At 34.1% G+C, this 16,683-nt stretch overlaps 1 protein-coding gene across 9 annotated transcripts in view; it reads left to right on the top strand.

The window, feature by feature from the left end:
• Positions 1–16,683, top strand: part of ARHGAP32 (Rho GTPase activating protein 32) — a 189,903-nt gene that overhangs the window by 74,201 nt on the left and 99,019 nt on the right. For 7 of the 9 annotated variants that reach the window (XM_081536550.1, XM_081536553.1, XM_081536547.1 and 4 more), the window contains exons 2-3: positions 4,129–4,237; positions 15,874–15,965. In XM_081536550.1, the coding sequence (XP_081392676.1) occupies positions 4,133–4,237; positions 15,874–15,965 (197 nt within the window). In that variant the 5' untranslated portion in view covers positions 4,129–4,132. Of the gene's footprint in view, positions 1–4,128; positions 4,238–15,873; positions 15,966–16,486; positions 16,529–16,683 lie in introns of all 9 variants that reach the window. The other 2 variants (XM_081536548.1, XM_081536544.1) reach the window with 1 other exon arrangement.

A 16,683-nucleotide genomic window follows, 5' to 3' on the forward strand; every position in this document is an offset into this window, starting at 1 on the left:
TGTTCAGATAAGTTCTAAGAGTGATGTACTCTGACTTCTTGCATATACTCACTGCTATTTTTATTTTTTTTTCTTCTCCTTTGTAGGCCACTTATTCTTTCTGAATGCTTGTAAATTTTTCTTTTTATTCTTAGTTGTATGTATTTTGTCATCAAATCTTCAATTGGACCTCAGTGATTTTCAGTCTATAGATTTAAGTCTTCATATTAGGAAAGATTTTTAGAATTTTATTATTAATTTAATTATTACCTCTTTTATCAGTAATAATTTTCTCCTCATGGAATCTATTTATTGCATATTTGATCTCCTTAGTGTTTCTTTCATGATATATCTGTCATTGTTGTTTTTCAGTTGCTAAGTCATGTCTGTTTGTGACCCCATGGACTGAAGCACGCCAGGCTTCCCTGTCTTTTACTATCTGCCTGAGTTTGCTCAACCTTATGTCCATTGAGTCGATGATGCCATCCAACCATCTCATCCTCTGTTGCCCCCTTCTCCTTCTGCCTTCCATCTTTCCAGCATCAGGGTCTTTTCCAGTGAGTCAGCTCTTTGCATCAGGTGACCAATTTATCTTCACATTTTGATTTTGTGATTTGAGGTATTTCTTATACTTGTTCTTTAGGCCATTAATTTCATCTTTTTCTTTAATCTTTCAGATTCAGTTTGAGTGGAGAAGTAATTTTTAAGTGTTCTTGTTCTTATGTATCACTGACTTAATATTTATATAATAATGAATTTGGGTTATTGTCTTTCTGCTTTAACTTTGCAGCTTTGTTCGCTAAGTATGCATGTTGTGTTTGTTCTGACTGAACAGAATCACAGCTTTTTACTGCTCAGGTCAATATTGCCCTTCTCTGTCTCCTCCCCTTTCAGATTTTCTCCAGTGGTCCCATGATGCTATAGCTTCTGCCTTTCTTTTCTTAGGTGAACACACCCTTGTTAATAGCCCCAGTCCCTCTAATTGATTGTTAAATTTATTTATAGAGTAATTTTCCAGTTTTTATTAATTCCTTGGGGGCAAGTACCTCCTTTGTTGTGGGGAGAAGTGGGAGTATAGCCTCCTTGAACCTTGGTTTTTCTCCGTTGGTTTACCAGTCAGTGTGATCCCATTTGCTTCTTTGTCTTCCAGAAGTTGAAGATTTCTGGCCTGCTGATCCCATCCAGTGTTAATCTTTTAAGGATTTATTTTCCTTTTATTTGGCTTACTGCCTTTTCAGAGACTTGGAGAAGGAAAGCTCTATTTCTTAACATATATGCAGTCTTGAATGGGAAGTTCACTGGTAGTTTTTTTCATGGCTTTTGAGGGAAAGCTTCTGAGGGGAGCATTCAGTGAGGCAGAATATTGGTGTCTGTCACCCAGTCCAGTGGGTTTGCAGAGGTGAGAATTGCTTGTTTCAGTGTCCTCTTCAGGCTGGGAGGTGGAATCTTCTAGTAGAAAGTGGTCCATCACATCTGGGATGCCTGGATGTGTTAATACATTTCACTTTTCCTATTTGCAAAACAGGGCTACTAACAGTATATCCAGCAATAACCAGTTAGAAGACATAATGGAAGAAAAGGTGCCATTTTTAAGAGCAACAACAAAGATGAAATGCTCAGAAATAAACTTAATAAGGAACTCCAAGACCTATGTGAAGAAAATTTAAAATATTGCTGAAGGACATAGAAGTTTGGAACAAAAGTAAAAGATATATACCTTGTTCATAAAAAATAGTCAACATCATAAAGATATCAGTTTATTATAAAGTTAATGTGATAAGAAGAATGCTTTTTTAAAAACCTAGGTAAATTGGTTTTGAAATAAATTGACCTTGACTAAGTAATCGAGTCAAGAAACTTTGGGAAGAAGAAAAAAGCAAGGCTAAGAAGAGGATTAGTGCAACCAGATATTATGGTATGAAGTCTCAGTGATTAAAATCTTGTGGTACTGGTATGAATAGAGGGCATAAGGGGGTGAAATGGGAAGCCTAGAAATGTACCCTAATACATAGGAAGATATGGTAAAGATGGTTTCTCCAAAGCCAACAGGAACATTATGTACTATTCAATGAATTCTTTGGGGGGAAAACTGAATATGCATCTGTGGAAAATAAGGAAAATTGGAGACCTGCCTCATACCAAAGATAATTTCCAAATGATTGAAGAAGGTATAATGTATTAAACCACAAAAAATTCAAAAGAAAACATGGGAAAATTTTTTAAAAAATAGGGTTTGGATCAGGGATGGCATTTTGAAATGACTTAAAATGCAAAACTCAGGGTTGTGAAATTCAGCTACATAAAATATAAAACATCTGCATTATAGAAAACAAAATAAGCAAGGACAAATGACAGCCTGTTAAAAATACTTGGAATTCATATTACAAATGAAGACCTAATCTCTTTAAAGAACTTAAAAAGAGATAAGAAAAAGACCAAAAATCTAACAGAAAAATGGGCTACTTTATAAAAGGAATTTTTTTCATCATTGAGTATTTGGCTTTCATATATAGTTGAACGTATCTTGAAATGATATCTTATAAACTTGTAGTATAGTTTGTAATAGTGAAAGATTGGAAATAATTGAAGAATTCACTAGTAATGGATGAGTTAAATTGTGGAATATCTATGATATTGCACAGTTGTAAAAATAGCAAAGAAGCTCTTTGTATACTGATACGGAAAGTCCTTCAGAAAATATTAGAAAACTACGCAACAGTGTGAAACATGATGCTTTTTATGTAAAAAGTATTGCAGACTATGGGGTTGTGAAGAATTGGGCACAACTTGGCTACTGAACAACAGGGACTTCCCTGGTGACTCAGACAGTAAATAATCTCCCTGCAGTGTTTGAGACCCTGGTTTGATCCCTGGGTCAGGAAGATTCCCTGGAGAAGGGAATGGCTACCCATTCCAGTATTCTGGGGGCTTCCCTGGTGGCTCACATGGTAAAGAATCTGCCTGCAATGTGGGAGAACCCTGCAGTGCACGAGACCCAGGTGTAAAGAGTAGGGTGGAGATGAAGGAATAAAATTATTCTCGTAATTTTTTACACAAAGAGTAGCATATTTATACATTGCTTTTATACTTTGCTTTTTGTGGATATATTCTTTAATATATATGAAAAATTATGTATATGAATATATATATTCATAAAGTCTGAAAGAACATATAAAGTGGGGAATTTAATGGGCAGACTGGAGACAGGGAAGGGAGGAAGATTTTTCGCTATATACCTATTGATACTTTTTTTGATTTTTGCATGATGAAATTGTACATACTGAGAATTTTATCAGGCATTTTCATTTGGAAATCACCAAAACTCTGACTTCAGTAAACCTCTGTTCTGTTTTCACCACCAACATAGCTAACCCCATTAGTGTTAGAAGTTCAGTTTCTTTATTTTCTGGGAATTCTGGGAATATTAGATTTATGTAAGCACTTAATAGACCATATAAACCAGCCGGAACAGAGCTTTAATATTTTAAGGAGCTTTATAATCTAGTTTATTGATATGCTCTGAAGGTAGGAAAGTATATTACTCCCTGTGATGACAGATACTAACTCTTATCACTTACAGACACATAGCCACCTTGTAGCTTCAGCTTTACAACTTAGAACACCAAACTGACCACTTCAGGTATATCTCAGAGATGTTCTCTCTTCAGTAGAATTTAAATACATTCTTTCACAAGCAGACATAAATAGACTAAAACCAGAAACAAACAGAAACAAAGACTGTGGGGAATGAAAGAGAAAAGCAGAGTTGTAGTGCTGCTTGGAATTTACTTCAGAGATCAAGAAAAGATACGCTTGTGAGTAAGCAGTCCCTAAGGTCACTTCTCAAGCAATGTGTCTCTTAGACTTCTCTGTGGAACTTTTACATTATCAAGTATAGTTTTTTATATTATGAACAAGAATCTCAAAAAATATAAAATGAGTGTGTGTCAGAATCAAATAATTTTTTAATGAGGGAAAAAGCAAGTTGGTAAAGCTTGTTCCCACAATTTAAAGAAAGTGTTTTTCTCTCTTCTTTTTCCTTTGGATTGGAAATACCCAGGTCTGGACATATCCTTTGGATTGTAGTCATTGGAAGGCTTTCTTAGAAATGGGAATTCTTATCACAGTCTTTCATGTTTTGGTCTCTAGGAAGATGAAGTCCTCAATACATTCTGAAGAGGATGATTTTGTTCCAGAACTACACAGAAACGTTCACCCTCGAGAGCGGCCTGACTGGGAGGAAACACTTAGTGCAATGGTAAATCAGTTTGATGCATATGTGTGTATGTATATTTTACTTATGTAAAGAAAAGGAACAGGGGAAGCATTACTCACAGAAACAAAATTTTTTGCTGTTGCTTTACTCATTCATTCAGGAAATACCTGTTGAGCAAATAACCTATTCAGGGCACATTCTAGACTCTTGGGCAGAGCTGTGAATAAAACACACACATTTCCTGCCTTTGTGGAGCTTATATTTTAATGAGGTAGGAGAAGTAGCAAATAATTAAATGTATAGCATGTCACGTGGTGGTACATGCCATTGTAGAAATAATGCAGAGTGGTGGGGTCACAGAGTGGTGGGACACAGTGTGAAGAAGGGTTGCTCGCTACATAGGATGGCAAGATGGCCTCTAGGAGAAGTTGAGATTGGAGCAGACACCTGAGGGGTGTGAAGGGAGTGTGTTTACCTGGGAATAGATCATTTTAGGCAGTGGAAGAACAAGTTAAAGGCTGTGGCATAGAATTAAAAAGCAAGTTGAAAGAAACACGAGTAGGATGTGGCCGAAACTGAACTGGGAAAAGATGAGATCAGAGAAGTGGTTTCTTGTAGTCCATTATATAAGGGCTTTGGTTTTTTATGCTGAGTAAGCTGGGAAACCATTGGAGGATTTTTAGCCAAGAAGTGACATGATCTGGCTTAAAATTTTATAGGAAATCTCTCATCGCTGTGAGTAGGCTAAAGAAGGAGGCACAAGAGGAGGAAATAGGAGACCAGTTGGAAGATTGTTATAATAGAAGGACAATGATGGTAGCTTGAACCAGGATGGTAGATGTAAGACTCTGAATGTACCAACAGTTTCACAGATACAGCCAACTGTTTTTTTTTTTTTTTTAACTAATGAATGAACATAGAGAGTGAGATAAAGAGATGTTAAGGATGACGTCAAGTTTTTTGACTGATCAACGTGAAGAATGGAGTTTACATTCACTGAGATACTGGAAAACAGTTTTGTTTGTTAATAGTTAGGTGGAAAAATTCTTTGCAGTGTAGTTTTTCCACATTAAGTTTGAGTTATCCATTTACTCTTTTATAACTTTTTGTAATTCATATCCATCAATAAGAACAATGAAATTTGTTTTGTGGAGAATAACATTTTACTTAATTAAAGTTAAAAGTTAGTGATTCTTATCCAAATTGACTGCAAATGTTCATTTGTCACTGCAGGTTTGTGATAAGATTTTACATATTTCATTTTTGAAAATGCCTTTTCACCCAGGGATTGCCAAATACTTCAGTTTATTAGCATATGATTTTACTTGAGCATATTCATTGTTTATAAGGCATTTATAGAATTCTGTTAGTTTCTTCTCTTGATATTTTCCTTTTAGTGTGATGTTACACTGCAAATTTCCACTCTAAGAGATGTGAAATAGTCTAGTCAAAACAAACAGGCCCCACACACCTCCCTATTGAATCAAGTAATCCCCTGGAGGTGCCAGCATGCCATTGAAAGGCTATTCAATAAATTCTTTTGTCCATGTAAAAATCTTTCACAGTTTTCTCCTGTATTTTGATAACCTGCAGTAAGTCTACATTGAGTTTATTGAATGGGAAGAAAGGTGATATTTGTTATATGGTGGTTCATTTACTCTGTATTAAGATGTCATATGCTGTATACATGGAAAGTGACTGAATTCTGTTTCCTGGAGTTCCCATTGGTTTGTCTATGGAAATTACTGTTCGTAACATATGTTTTTAGCATCTTTTAGTTTTACATTGGTACTCTAATTTTTTTATGTGTAAACTTCTTGAAGGCAGGTGCTATAATTCTATGTTTTCTTTAAAAATGATTATACTCAAAAAATAGTACATTGCAAGGTTGCAAAAAGTGTACAATGAATGATGAAAAAGGTATAAATGAGATTTGAACTGCTGTTTTACTACACTTTCTCTAGAAAGTTATACTAATTTTAATGAGGAAGTAAGAGTAAAGAAAGTAGGGAACCTTTTTCTCTTTCAATAATAGTCTGTATTAAATATTATGTTGAGAATAAAGTTTATTATTAAGAGAAACCCTTATAGATGTTTCTCGAAAAGAATTTCATGGGTTTAATGTTTTAGTAGCTTTAGAAATAAAAGGGTGTAAGTGTTGAACTTTTATTGATTTGTGTTGAGTGTTCAGAATATTAGTTTTTTAATACAGATCTAAAAGAAAATCAGAGATTTCTGAATTGTTAAGAATTTTAAAAATTTTGTAAATAATTATTGTAAAATTGAGATATAATTGCTATATTATGAATTAGTTTCAGGTATACAATATAATGTTTCTGTATATGTGTATATTGTGAAATGTTCACCATGAGTCTAGTTAACATCCGTTACCAATACATAGCTGCAGATTTTTTTTTCTTGTGATGACAACTTTTAAGATTTACTCATTTAGCAACTTTCAAATACACGATACTGTAAATTTTGTGTATTTACTATAGTAACCACACTGTACTTTATATCCCAGGACTTACTTATTTAAATAGCTGGGAGTTTGGACTCTTGACTACCTGAATCCATTTTGCTTACCTACCTTTACAGCCACGAATCTGTTCTCTGTATCTTTGGTTCAATTAAATTAATTATATATTTTTAAAGCTTCCACATATAAGTGAGATCATATGGTATTAGTCTTTCTCTTTTTCACTTATTTCACTTAGCATAATGCTCTCAAGTCCATTTATGTTGTCATAAATGGTAAGATTTCTTTCTTTTTTATGGCTGAATAATATTCCTTTGTTGTGTATATACCACATTTTCGTTATCTATTCATCAATCAGTGAATACTTAGGTTGCTTCCATTTCTTGGCTAATGTGAATAATTCTGCAATGAACAAAGGGGTGCAGATATTTTTTCAAATTAGGGTGTTCATTTTCTTAAGATAAATACCCAGAAATGGAATTGCCAAATTGTATGGTAGTTCCAGTTTTCATTTTTTGTGGAACCTCCATAATGTTTTCTGAAATGGCTGTACCAGTTTGTATTTGTACTACAAGTGCACAAAGGTACTGTTTTCTCTTTTCTCCACATTCTTGCTGATGCCTGTTTCTTTATCTTTTTGATAGTAACTGTTCTAACGGGCATGAAGTGATAACCTGTTGTGGTTTTGATTTGCATTTCCCTGATGGTTAGTGATGTTGAGCGCCCTTCCATGTACATGTTAGCTGTTTGTAAGTCTTCTCTGGAAAAATGTCTATTCAGAGCCTCTGCCCACTTTTTTAATTGGATTTTTTTTTTTTGCTATTAAGTGAGTTCTTTTATATTTTGAATATTAATCTCTTTACAGATGTATGATTTATAAAAATTTTGTCCCATTTTACAGGTTACCTTTTCATTCGGTTGATGGTTTCCTTTACTGTGCAGAAGCTTTTTAGTTTGATGTCGTCTCACTTGTTTATTTTTGCTTCTCTTGCTTTTGCTTTTGTTATCAAATGCAGAAAGTCGTCTCTAGGACTGATGTCAAGGAGCTTGCTACTGTGTCTTTTCCTAGGAGTTTAATGGCTTCACATATTATGTTCAAGTCTTTAATCCTTTTGAGTTAGTTTTTGTGTGTGTTATAAGATAGTGGTTCAGTTTTCCTAACACCATTTGTGAAGACACTGTCCTTTTCCCATTGTATACTCTTGGCTTCTTTGTTGTATTTTATTGGCAGTATACAAGTGGATTGATTTCTGGGCTTTTTATATTTTTATTTTATATTCTATTTGTATTCTGTATTTTATTTTCTATTCTATTTATATTTTATTTTATATTCTATTTATATTTTATTTTATATAAAATATTTGTTTTATATTTTATTTTATATATTATATTTGTTTTATATATGAATATTTTATATTCATCTGTGTGTCTATTTTTATGTCAATATACTGTTTTGTCTACTGTAGCTTTATAATACAGTTTGAAATCAGGAAGCATGATGCTTCCAGCTTTGTCCTTCTTTCTCAAGGTTACTTTGACTTTTCCATGTCTTTTGTGGTTCCACACAAATTTTAAAACTGTTTTATTTTTGTGAAAAATGCCTTTGGAATGTTGGTAAGGATTGCAGTGGATCCAAAGATTGCTTTGAATAGAGTAAACATTTTAGCAGTATTAATTCTCCTGACGCATGGGCATCTTTCTTTTGTTTGTACCTTCTTTACTTTTTTTCACCCGTGTCTTAACATGTTGTTTTCAGTGTTCATGTCTTTTGCCTCCTTGGTTAAGTAAATTCCTAGGTATTGTTTTTATTCAATTTATTGAATCTCAGTTGTAAGTGAAATTGTTTTAATTTCTCTGTTAGTTCACCGTTAGTTTATAGAAATGGAACTGATTTTTGTATAGTGATTTTTGCATCATGAAACTTTACCAAATTTATTAGTTCCAACAGTTGTGTGTGTGTGTGTGTGTGTGTGTGTGTGTGTGGAGTCTTTAAGGCCTTTATACAATAATACCATGTCATCTGTAAATAGTGATTGTAAAACTATCGCTTTCCAGTTTGGGTGCCTTTTGTTTCTTTTTCTTGCCTAATTGCTCTGGCTAGGACTTCCAGTACTGTGTTGAATAGATGTGGCAAGATGGGCATTGTTGTCTTTTTCCTGATCTTAGGGGTAAAGTTTTTAGCTTTTCATTGTTGAGTATGATGTTATCTGTGGCTGTGTCAGATACAGCCTTTATTATATTGAGATATATTTCCTCTGTACTTGGCTTTGTTGAGTTTTTTTTTATATCATAAATGGATGTTGAATTTTGTCACATGCTTTTTCTCCATCTGTTGAGATATCATATGATTTTTTTATTCTTCATTTTGTTAATGTCATGTATCATGTTGATTGATTTGCAAATGTTGGACCAGGCTTGTATCCCTGGATTAAATCCCACTTGACCAAGGGTGTGTGATCCTTTTGATGTATGGTTAAATTTGCTTTGCTAATATTGTTTTTTTTTTTCCTACATTTTTTTAAAAATAAATTTATTTATTTTAGTTGGGGGCTAATTACTTTACAATATTGTAATAGTTTTTGCCATACATTGACATGAATCAGCCATGGGAATTTGCTTTGCTAATATTGTTGAGGCTTTTTGTATCAATTTTCACCAGAGATATTGGCCTGTAATTTTCTTGTTGCATCCTTGTTTCGCTTTGGTATCAGTGTAACTCGGGACTTCTAAAATGAGTTTGGAAGAGTTTCCTCCTCTTTTATTTTTTGGTAGAACTCACTGGTTAAACCACCTGGTCCTGGACTTTTGTTGATTGGGAGCCTTTTAATTACTGATTTAATCACCTTAGTGGTGATTGATCTGTAGTACATAGTCATTTTTAGTCAAAAGAGGAGTAGTGGTAAACCCTAAAAGAGGCCTCTGTCCTTTTGTGATTTATGGCTTATGATTTATTTATCACTCTCATAAATTTGTAGCTAAAACTTAAAGTTTTTAAACAAATCTCTTAAAAAACTGTAGAATTTTTCTAAATTACTGATTGAAATACTTATTTGCAGTTATTTAACAGTGAAATCATTCAGTAAATAAATATTAGGATCTTAAAAAAAAGATCAAAAACTTGAAAAGAGAGAATCTGTCATTAGTTTTGAATATTTTAACTTAAATAGTCATTTAAGTTAAATTCATTTAATTTAAATTCTCAGTGTTTTTCCATTCACTTTATTTTTAATATTGATCATTGCAAAATTCTCAAAGTGGAGCCTGTTAATTCTTGAAATTTTTTGTTAGGAACAATTTCTCACTTTTGTTTCCTTTTCTACTTTAAAGTTAATGTGTTCAAGGCTCAGGGCTAAAAGCAGGTCATGTTGTAGCAAATGAACTTACTATTGATAAAATAAAGTCAATGGTCTTGGTTGAAAATGCTCACACACATGCTAACAACCAGAGTCAGGAAAATTAAAACCAGTTATAAATACTGAACTTCCAAAATATAAAAAAACTAAGAAGGAAGACAAAAGGTTCATGCTCAGTGTGTTCAGGATTGCTTGTGCCCAGCCACAGTCTGTCCCCTTCCTCTGCCTTTTCTCCCTCTCTCAGCCCTCTCTAGCCTTCTCCCCCGACCCCCTCTCTATTTCTCTCTCTCTCTCTCACACACACACATACACACATGCAGAAGTTCACACTTGCAAACTGCAGTCACACTCACTCCCTCCTGAAGGGTTGACTCTTTTCCTGTCTCTCTCCTTCCTACCTGCTCAGCGTCGGCGTTCACAGTGCCTGTGCTTTGTCTCTTGTGTTCATTTCTTGCCAGATCTTTACTGTTCCTGGAAGTTCACTGTCCTCTTTGTACAGATGACTGCCACGTCCATAACTCTAGCCTGGTAAGAATTCATTTCCCACTAGAAGGTCCTGTAGAAACCATGAACTACAGATTTTCACAAAATCCCATCTTTCCTCTGAAGTGAGTTGTTTCTTTTTAACTTGACAGGTTACATTAATAATGCTGACTTTATTCCAGTCCCAAGTTCAGAATCTTGCATTTGTTATACATGGTTTCATTTCATTTTTCTTAAAAGCAGGACCTTGATAATTTTGCTTCAGTCTCCCCAGCCTCCTTGCTTTTTCTCAAATATACCGAGCATGCCCCCACTTCCGGGCCTTGCATTTGTATTTGCTGCAACTGGGAAGTGCTCTTCCTGCAGGGTCTGCACAGCTTGCCCGTGCTCTACCTTCAGATCCCCTTCACGTGTCACGCTTCAGGCTGCCTTTACTTGCACCTCCAGTGAAGTCCCAGCCCTGTCCTCCTCTCTCTCTTATACTGGTTGAATTTTCTCTGTGGTACTTGCAAATACTAAGTATTTATGATTATCACCTTTCTTTTTCATTAGGGTGTAAGCCCCTTGAGTATGAGGACTTTGTCACTGTTGTTTACTGTTTTAGCATCTGTGCCCGGCATAGTAAATTATAAGTAAATAATTTTTGAATGAATGAAATTGTCATTCTCTGGACAGACTGAGCCATTTGTTTCTCCTTGAAAAATATCCTGAATTTTCCTATTTCTTTATATCCTTTCTCAGATATTAAAATGAATTCTTTTCACTTTTCTTTTGTTTTCTCTTTTTTCTTTCTTTCCCATTTCTCTCTTTTCTTTCTTTTTTTTTTAAACAAAAGTGAGACCACTGGTACATTTTTCTTAGACTTTTCAATAATATCCTTGGGCTTTTCCCCTCTCTGTTGCCTACTCTGTCTTAATTGATGTATAATTGACTTAACAGTATTCTGTTGGTTTCAGGTGTTCAACACAGTGATTTGATATCTTTATAAAATGAACACCAGGATGAATCTAGTTAACTCTTGTCACCATGCAGAGTCACTAACTGTAGTCAGCCATGCTGTCTATTACATCCTCATGACTAACCTAATTTTGTAGCTGGAAGTTTGTACCTCCTTATCCGCTTCACCTGTTTCATGCATGCTGCCGCCCTCCTCTCCTCTGGTGACTACCAGCATGTGCTACCTGTGAATCGACCTCTGCTTTGTTGTGTTTATTTGTTTTGTTTTCTTGATTCCACATATAAGAGAATATTTGTCTTTGATTTATTTCACTTAGCACTTTGAGGGCAAAGTTCCTTCATGTTGTTGAAATGGCAGGGTTTCATTCTTAAATTTATGGATGAGTAATACTCCTCTGTGTATGTGCGTGATTGTGTGTGGGTGGGTGTTTGTTCGTGTGTGTTCTGGGTTAGCGGGCATAGAAACAGACAGGGTAAAACATCGCCAGTTCTTATTTTTTCAAGTTTTCAGTATCAGATTATGTTTTCCTGAAATGGATGCACTTTAATCTGTGTGGTCTAACTGGTTCAGACTGTGGAGAAACAAATGCTTTCCTTATTACAGATGACACTTTTTTTTTTTTCCCGGATTGTATTTTTTTTTTTTTAACCAGTGAGGATTTCTTTTATGGCTTATATTTAACTTGTGGTGTACTCTCCAACCTTAGAAGAAGTCAGTTTATTGCTGGAGATAGATGCATAGGGAATTTAATTGTAAATGGTGGGTGCTTTTATGAACATGGTATGTTCACTAAGTGGTATGTTCCATAGTCTCTGTTGTCTCTTTAATTTTCTGTTGATGAGTGGCACCATTTCTGTGATGTTGATATAAATTCTGTTTTGGAAGCATAAATAAGTGATGATTATAACATGGATAACCTGGGAGAATTGTATTTTCCAAGAATGAATGTTACTTAATGAGTATTTTCTAAAGGAGAAATTTCTTAACTTTTGATTTAGAGGGACAGAATAAAATGGTTCAAGCTAGGTACTTTCAATAGAAATTTAAGAAAATTTATTTTATCAAAACATAATATGTAGGTGAAAATGTTAGTTTATCAGACAGTTGAGGGATAGTGCTGTATTTTCCTTTTAATTTTGTTTACTGAATCTTAAAGGAATTAATGATACCACTTTTTATGCCTGGGACATTTCTGGACTATGGGAAAATATTGCTGGACAAAACATACATGGTTATAGGTATGTTTGAGCTGTTGATTCAACAATTGATTGAATCAACTTACTGAACTGTTGGTTCAAAAATATTTTCCCACATCTGCTCACGCGTCTTGGACCGTTGGTTCTTTTGCCTAATTGTTACCATTTTGTCTTTTTAGGCAGAGTCTTCCTGCCAGGCCCGTTTGGATAGCCTGTGACTTTACCTCTGTGTTGTGTTTCTACCTACTGTCTAGTAGTTGTGGTTGCAGAGGTGTGTGGTCCCTAGTGTGTCTCCCTGTGTGGATCATAGACCTGGCAGCCTTCCTTATTTTCTCCTTGTATGTGTGTTAGGGACAATGGCTTATCTAGCACAGAAAGCCTGTTTGCAAAAGACAGTTAATATTTTAGTTTTCATTCTGCCAAATAAAGTCACCACCATTTACCAACCTGGGCCAGTGCATTCTTTTTTTTTGAAAACTCCTTTATATTTAAATTTTGAGTCAATTTATGAATAATTTATAGAACAAATGTTGTAAAACCATTATGTTAGAAATTTTAATGTGAATTTAAGCACAGCAGACCTCTTTATGTCAAGTGAATTTTGATGCACAGGTATCATAGAAGTCGAAAGAATGTTGTCCAGGTTGTTGCAAAATTTTATATAATGAAGTCCTTTCAGTTGAATGACTGACTAGAGGAAAGTATCATATTTTCTTTTTGTCCTTAGAAATTTATTAGTTACTCATATTTTTTTTAACAGATGGATATAATCATCAGTCTGAGATGTCATATTAACATGTGGTCAATTTCACCCACGTTACTAGAATCTCACGTGCTTCTTGCTGTTTATTTACATCCAACATTTCATGCGTCTAATCATTATAAAAAATCTTTGTCAGTTTTCTCTTTCCTGTTATGGATGAAAAGTGAAAAATATGGAATTCTTAGATATATTCAATGAAAACAAAATACCAAAATCAGCAAGCTCTTAAAGTATTTTTTTTTTCTACTGAAATATAATTGATTTATACTGTTATATGAATTTCAGGTACACCGCATAAAATACCTTCTTTAAAGATGATGCAACAATTTGGGCAACATAACATAAAAACTAGATAATGATTTATTTCACTACTACGTCAAATGTTGTAGGTCAGTGGTTGACAAATTCAACTTACTGGCTGCCTGTTTTTGCAAGCAAATTTTTTTTTAGCATTTACACATGGCTGCTTCTGTGTTGTTAAATAGTTGAGTTGTGGGAGAGACAGTGTGGTCCATAAACTTAAAATATTCACCATCTGACCCTTTAAGAGAAAGTTTGCCAACTCCTTTTCTCCATGTTTCCTTTATTTTCATTTTTTTTTAAAAATTGTATTTTAAAAATTTTAGACTTTTCTAGTGTGGTAGGATTAAGAATGATGAGAGGCACTGATGAAATAATACCTACGAGTTTGAAAGAACTCTGTCTCAAGATAGAGGAAAAATAATACTGAGATCCTCTATTAGATTTATGAAAAGGTTCAGTGAATCCATAATGTAATTGCAGATGGAATGAGTTCTATTTCATTACTAAAGAATATAATAACATTTTTTCCCTTTGGAAGACCTATAGGACAGAATAAAAAGACTCTGTGAACAATCGATGATGAAACATCAACCCTTATAAATAAACTAAGGAAGTTTAACTGTTATTAATTACAGCAAGTTAATGCTGAGGACAAAAACCTCAGACAAAATGGGTCCACTTGTTCCTGATGGTGTTTATATATCCAGTGTTAATTTCTTGTAAATTCATACATTGTTACCTCATAATTTTCAAAAGTCATGGATTTTAACATTTAATCTGTCTTGGCTAGTTTTTTTTTTAATAAGAAACATTTTTAAAAGTTGAGATGCTGTTATGACTCTCCTCCCTTTTTTATTTTATTGAGATATAAAATTGAAGTATAACACTGTGTTAGTTTCAGGTGCATAATGGTATGATTTGATATTTGTATACACTGAAAGATCACAACAATGAGTCTGATTCACATCTGTAACCATACATAGTTAACAGATCTTTTTTCTTTTTTTTTCCTTGTGATGAGTACTTTTAAGATCTACTCTCTTAGCAATTTTCAGATGTCCAAGACAGTATTATTAGTTAGAGTTACTATACTGTACATTAAGTTCCCATGACTTATTTGTTTTATTGCTGGAAGTTTGTATCTTTTGACCTCTTCACCTTTTTTACCCACTCTCTCTCCATTCCCACCTCTGGCAACCACCAGTCTATTCTCTGTATCTATGAGCTTGGTTTTGTTTTGTATTGATTTGATTTTAGATTCCACATGTAGAAGAGACCATACAGTATTTGTCTTTTTCTGACTTAACTTGACTTAGCATAATGCCCTCAAGGTCCAACTATGTTGTTGCAAATGGCAAGATTTTGTTCTTTTTAAAGGTTAAGTAGTAGTCCATTGTGTGTATTTACTGCATCTTCTTTGGGAATCCCCTCTTAACTCATTTTAAACGCTCAATCCACATTATTCTCCCCTACTGCATTATTTGACATTGGCTATAGCAGTTTTTTTTTCTGTTACAAGTCATAGATTGTATAGCATAAGTTTGTTTTTTTTTAAGATAGATATTTGGATTTGCTGTTTGCTTTCTCTGGAGTGTGAAGAATCTTTTGATTTTCCAGTTTCTGTTAAAATGATGCAGCTGAATGTATCACTAAAAATAAAAAATCACTAAGCAAACTGGCAGACTAAGGGTAGTTTGGAGGTATTACATAGATGGAACTTTCAAATATTAGTGTGAAAAATGTATGTGTGATCTCCTAATTATGTTCACATTGTCACTTAAATTTTTATTAATCATCATAACCAGGGTTATTTTGTTCCAGCAGCTTTGGGGGGAGAGTTTATTTTGTGCTGAGGCATATAACAATAATTGATTTCAAAATGTGATTATAAGAGAATGAAAATTCTTAGTTTGACAGACAATTTTTCCTTTTACAGTAAGGTTAAATATTTTTAGGTGACTATTTTTCCTTGTTCTTAGCAATTAAAAGTCAAGTAAGTTATAATTTTAAGAGATTATTAAACCATTATGTATTTCTTTTGGTATGGAGTTAGCAGGGCCATTAAAATGAGCTATAATCTGCTTTTTAAAATGTATTCATAATAAAGGGATGGTCATAAATCTTTTGTCTTTGTTTTTTTAAGGCCAGAGGAGCAGATGTTCCAGAAATTCCTGGAGATCTTAGTCTTAAGACATGTGGCAGTACAGCCAGTATGAAGGTTAAACATGTGAAAAAGTAAGTATAATATTACAATGAGTTTTAAGTGAGTTCCAATAAATGAAAATCAGTTCTTTAGTTCTCCTAAAACTTTTATCCAGATTTCTAACTAAATGAGCTCTTACTGTCCATACGTTGAATAATACTGTTATGACTCAACTGTTAGCAGAACAGGTCTGAAGGTTACATGTCTAAAAATATACTTTAATGTTCTTGGAATAACTTTCATGTCATTTTCTGTTAGGTTGCGTTTGTTCAATAGTAACAATCCAAGTATGTCTTTTTTGGTACCTTTAATAAATGCCCTCAGTCACTTAGAAAAGCCAGTTTTGGTATTTTGAGTTAGAATATCACTGTTTCTCAGCTCTGCATCTGAGAAAGCCTGACGTGGATGCCGGTGTTTGAAGTGAAATATCTGAGGGTCATCCATTTCAGTTTTAGATAGGAAAAGCATCTTTTCACCTGGTAAAGGGTTAGATAGCTATGTTTTTATCCTAAGTGGAGGAAAGACAAGGATAAAATTTTCATTCTGCATCCAGACCCACCAATCCAGGACTGATGGGCTGTGACAACATTCACAGGTAAACGGTGGTTTTGTGTTTTGTGGTGGGAATGCTGCTTCTGCTTAGAGCAGGCTGTTCATAGTCTCCATGACATTTACCGAAAGCATAGTTTTTTAGGGCCATTGACATGGGTCAAGATCAGGAGAGTACTGTAGCGATGCTTTTTATTTTAT

This window comes from Giraffa tippelskirchi, chromosome 10, assembly GCF_054371585.1.
Source record: "Giraffa tippelskirchi isolate mGirTip1 chromosome 10, T2T-mGirTip1v1.2.pri, whole genome shotgun sequence".
Lineage (NCBI taxonomy): Eukaryota > Metazoa > Chordata > Mammalia > Artiodactyla > Giraffidae > Giraffa > Giraffa tippelskirchi.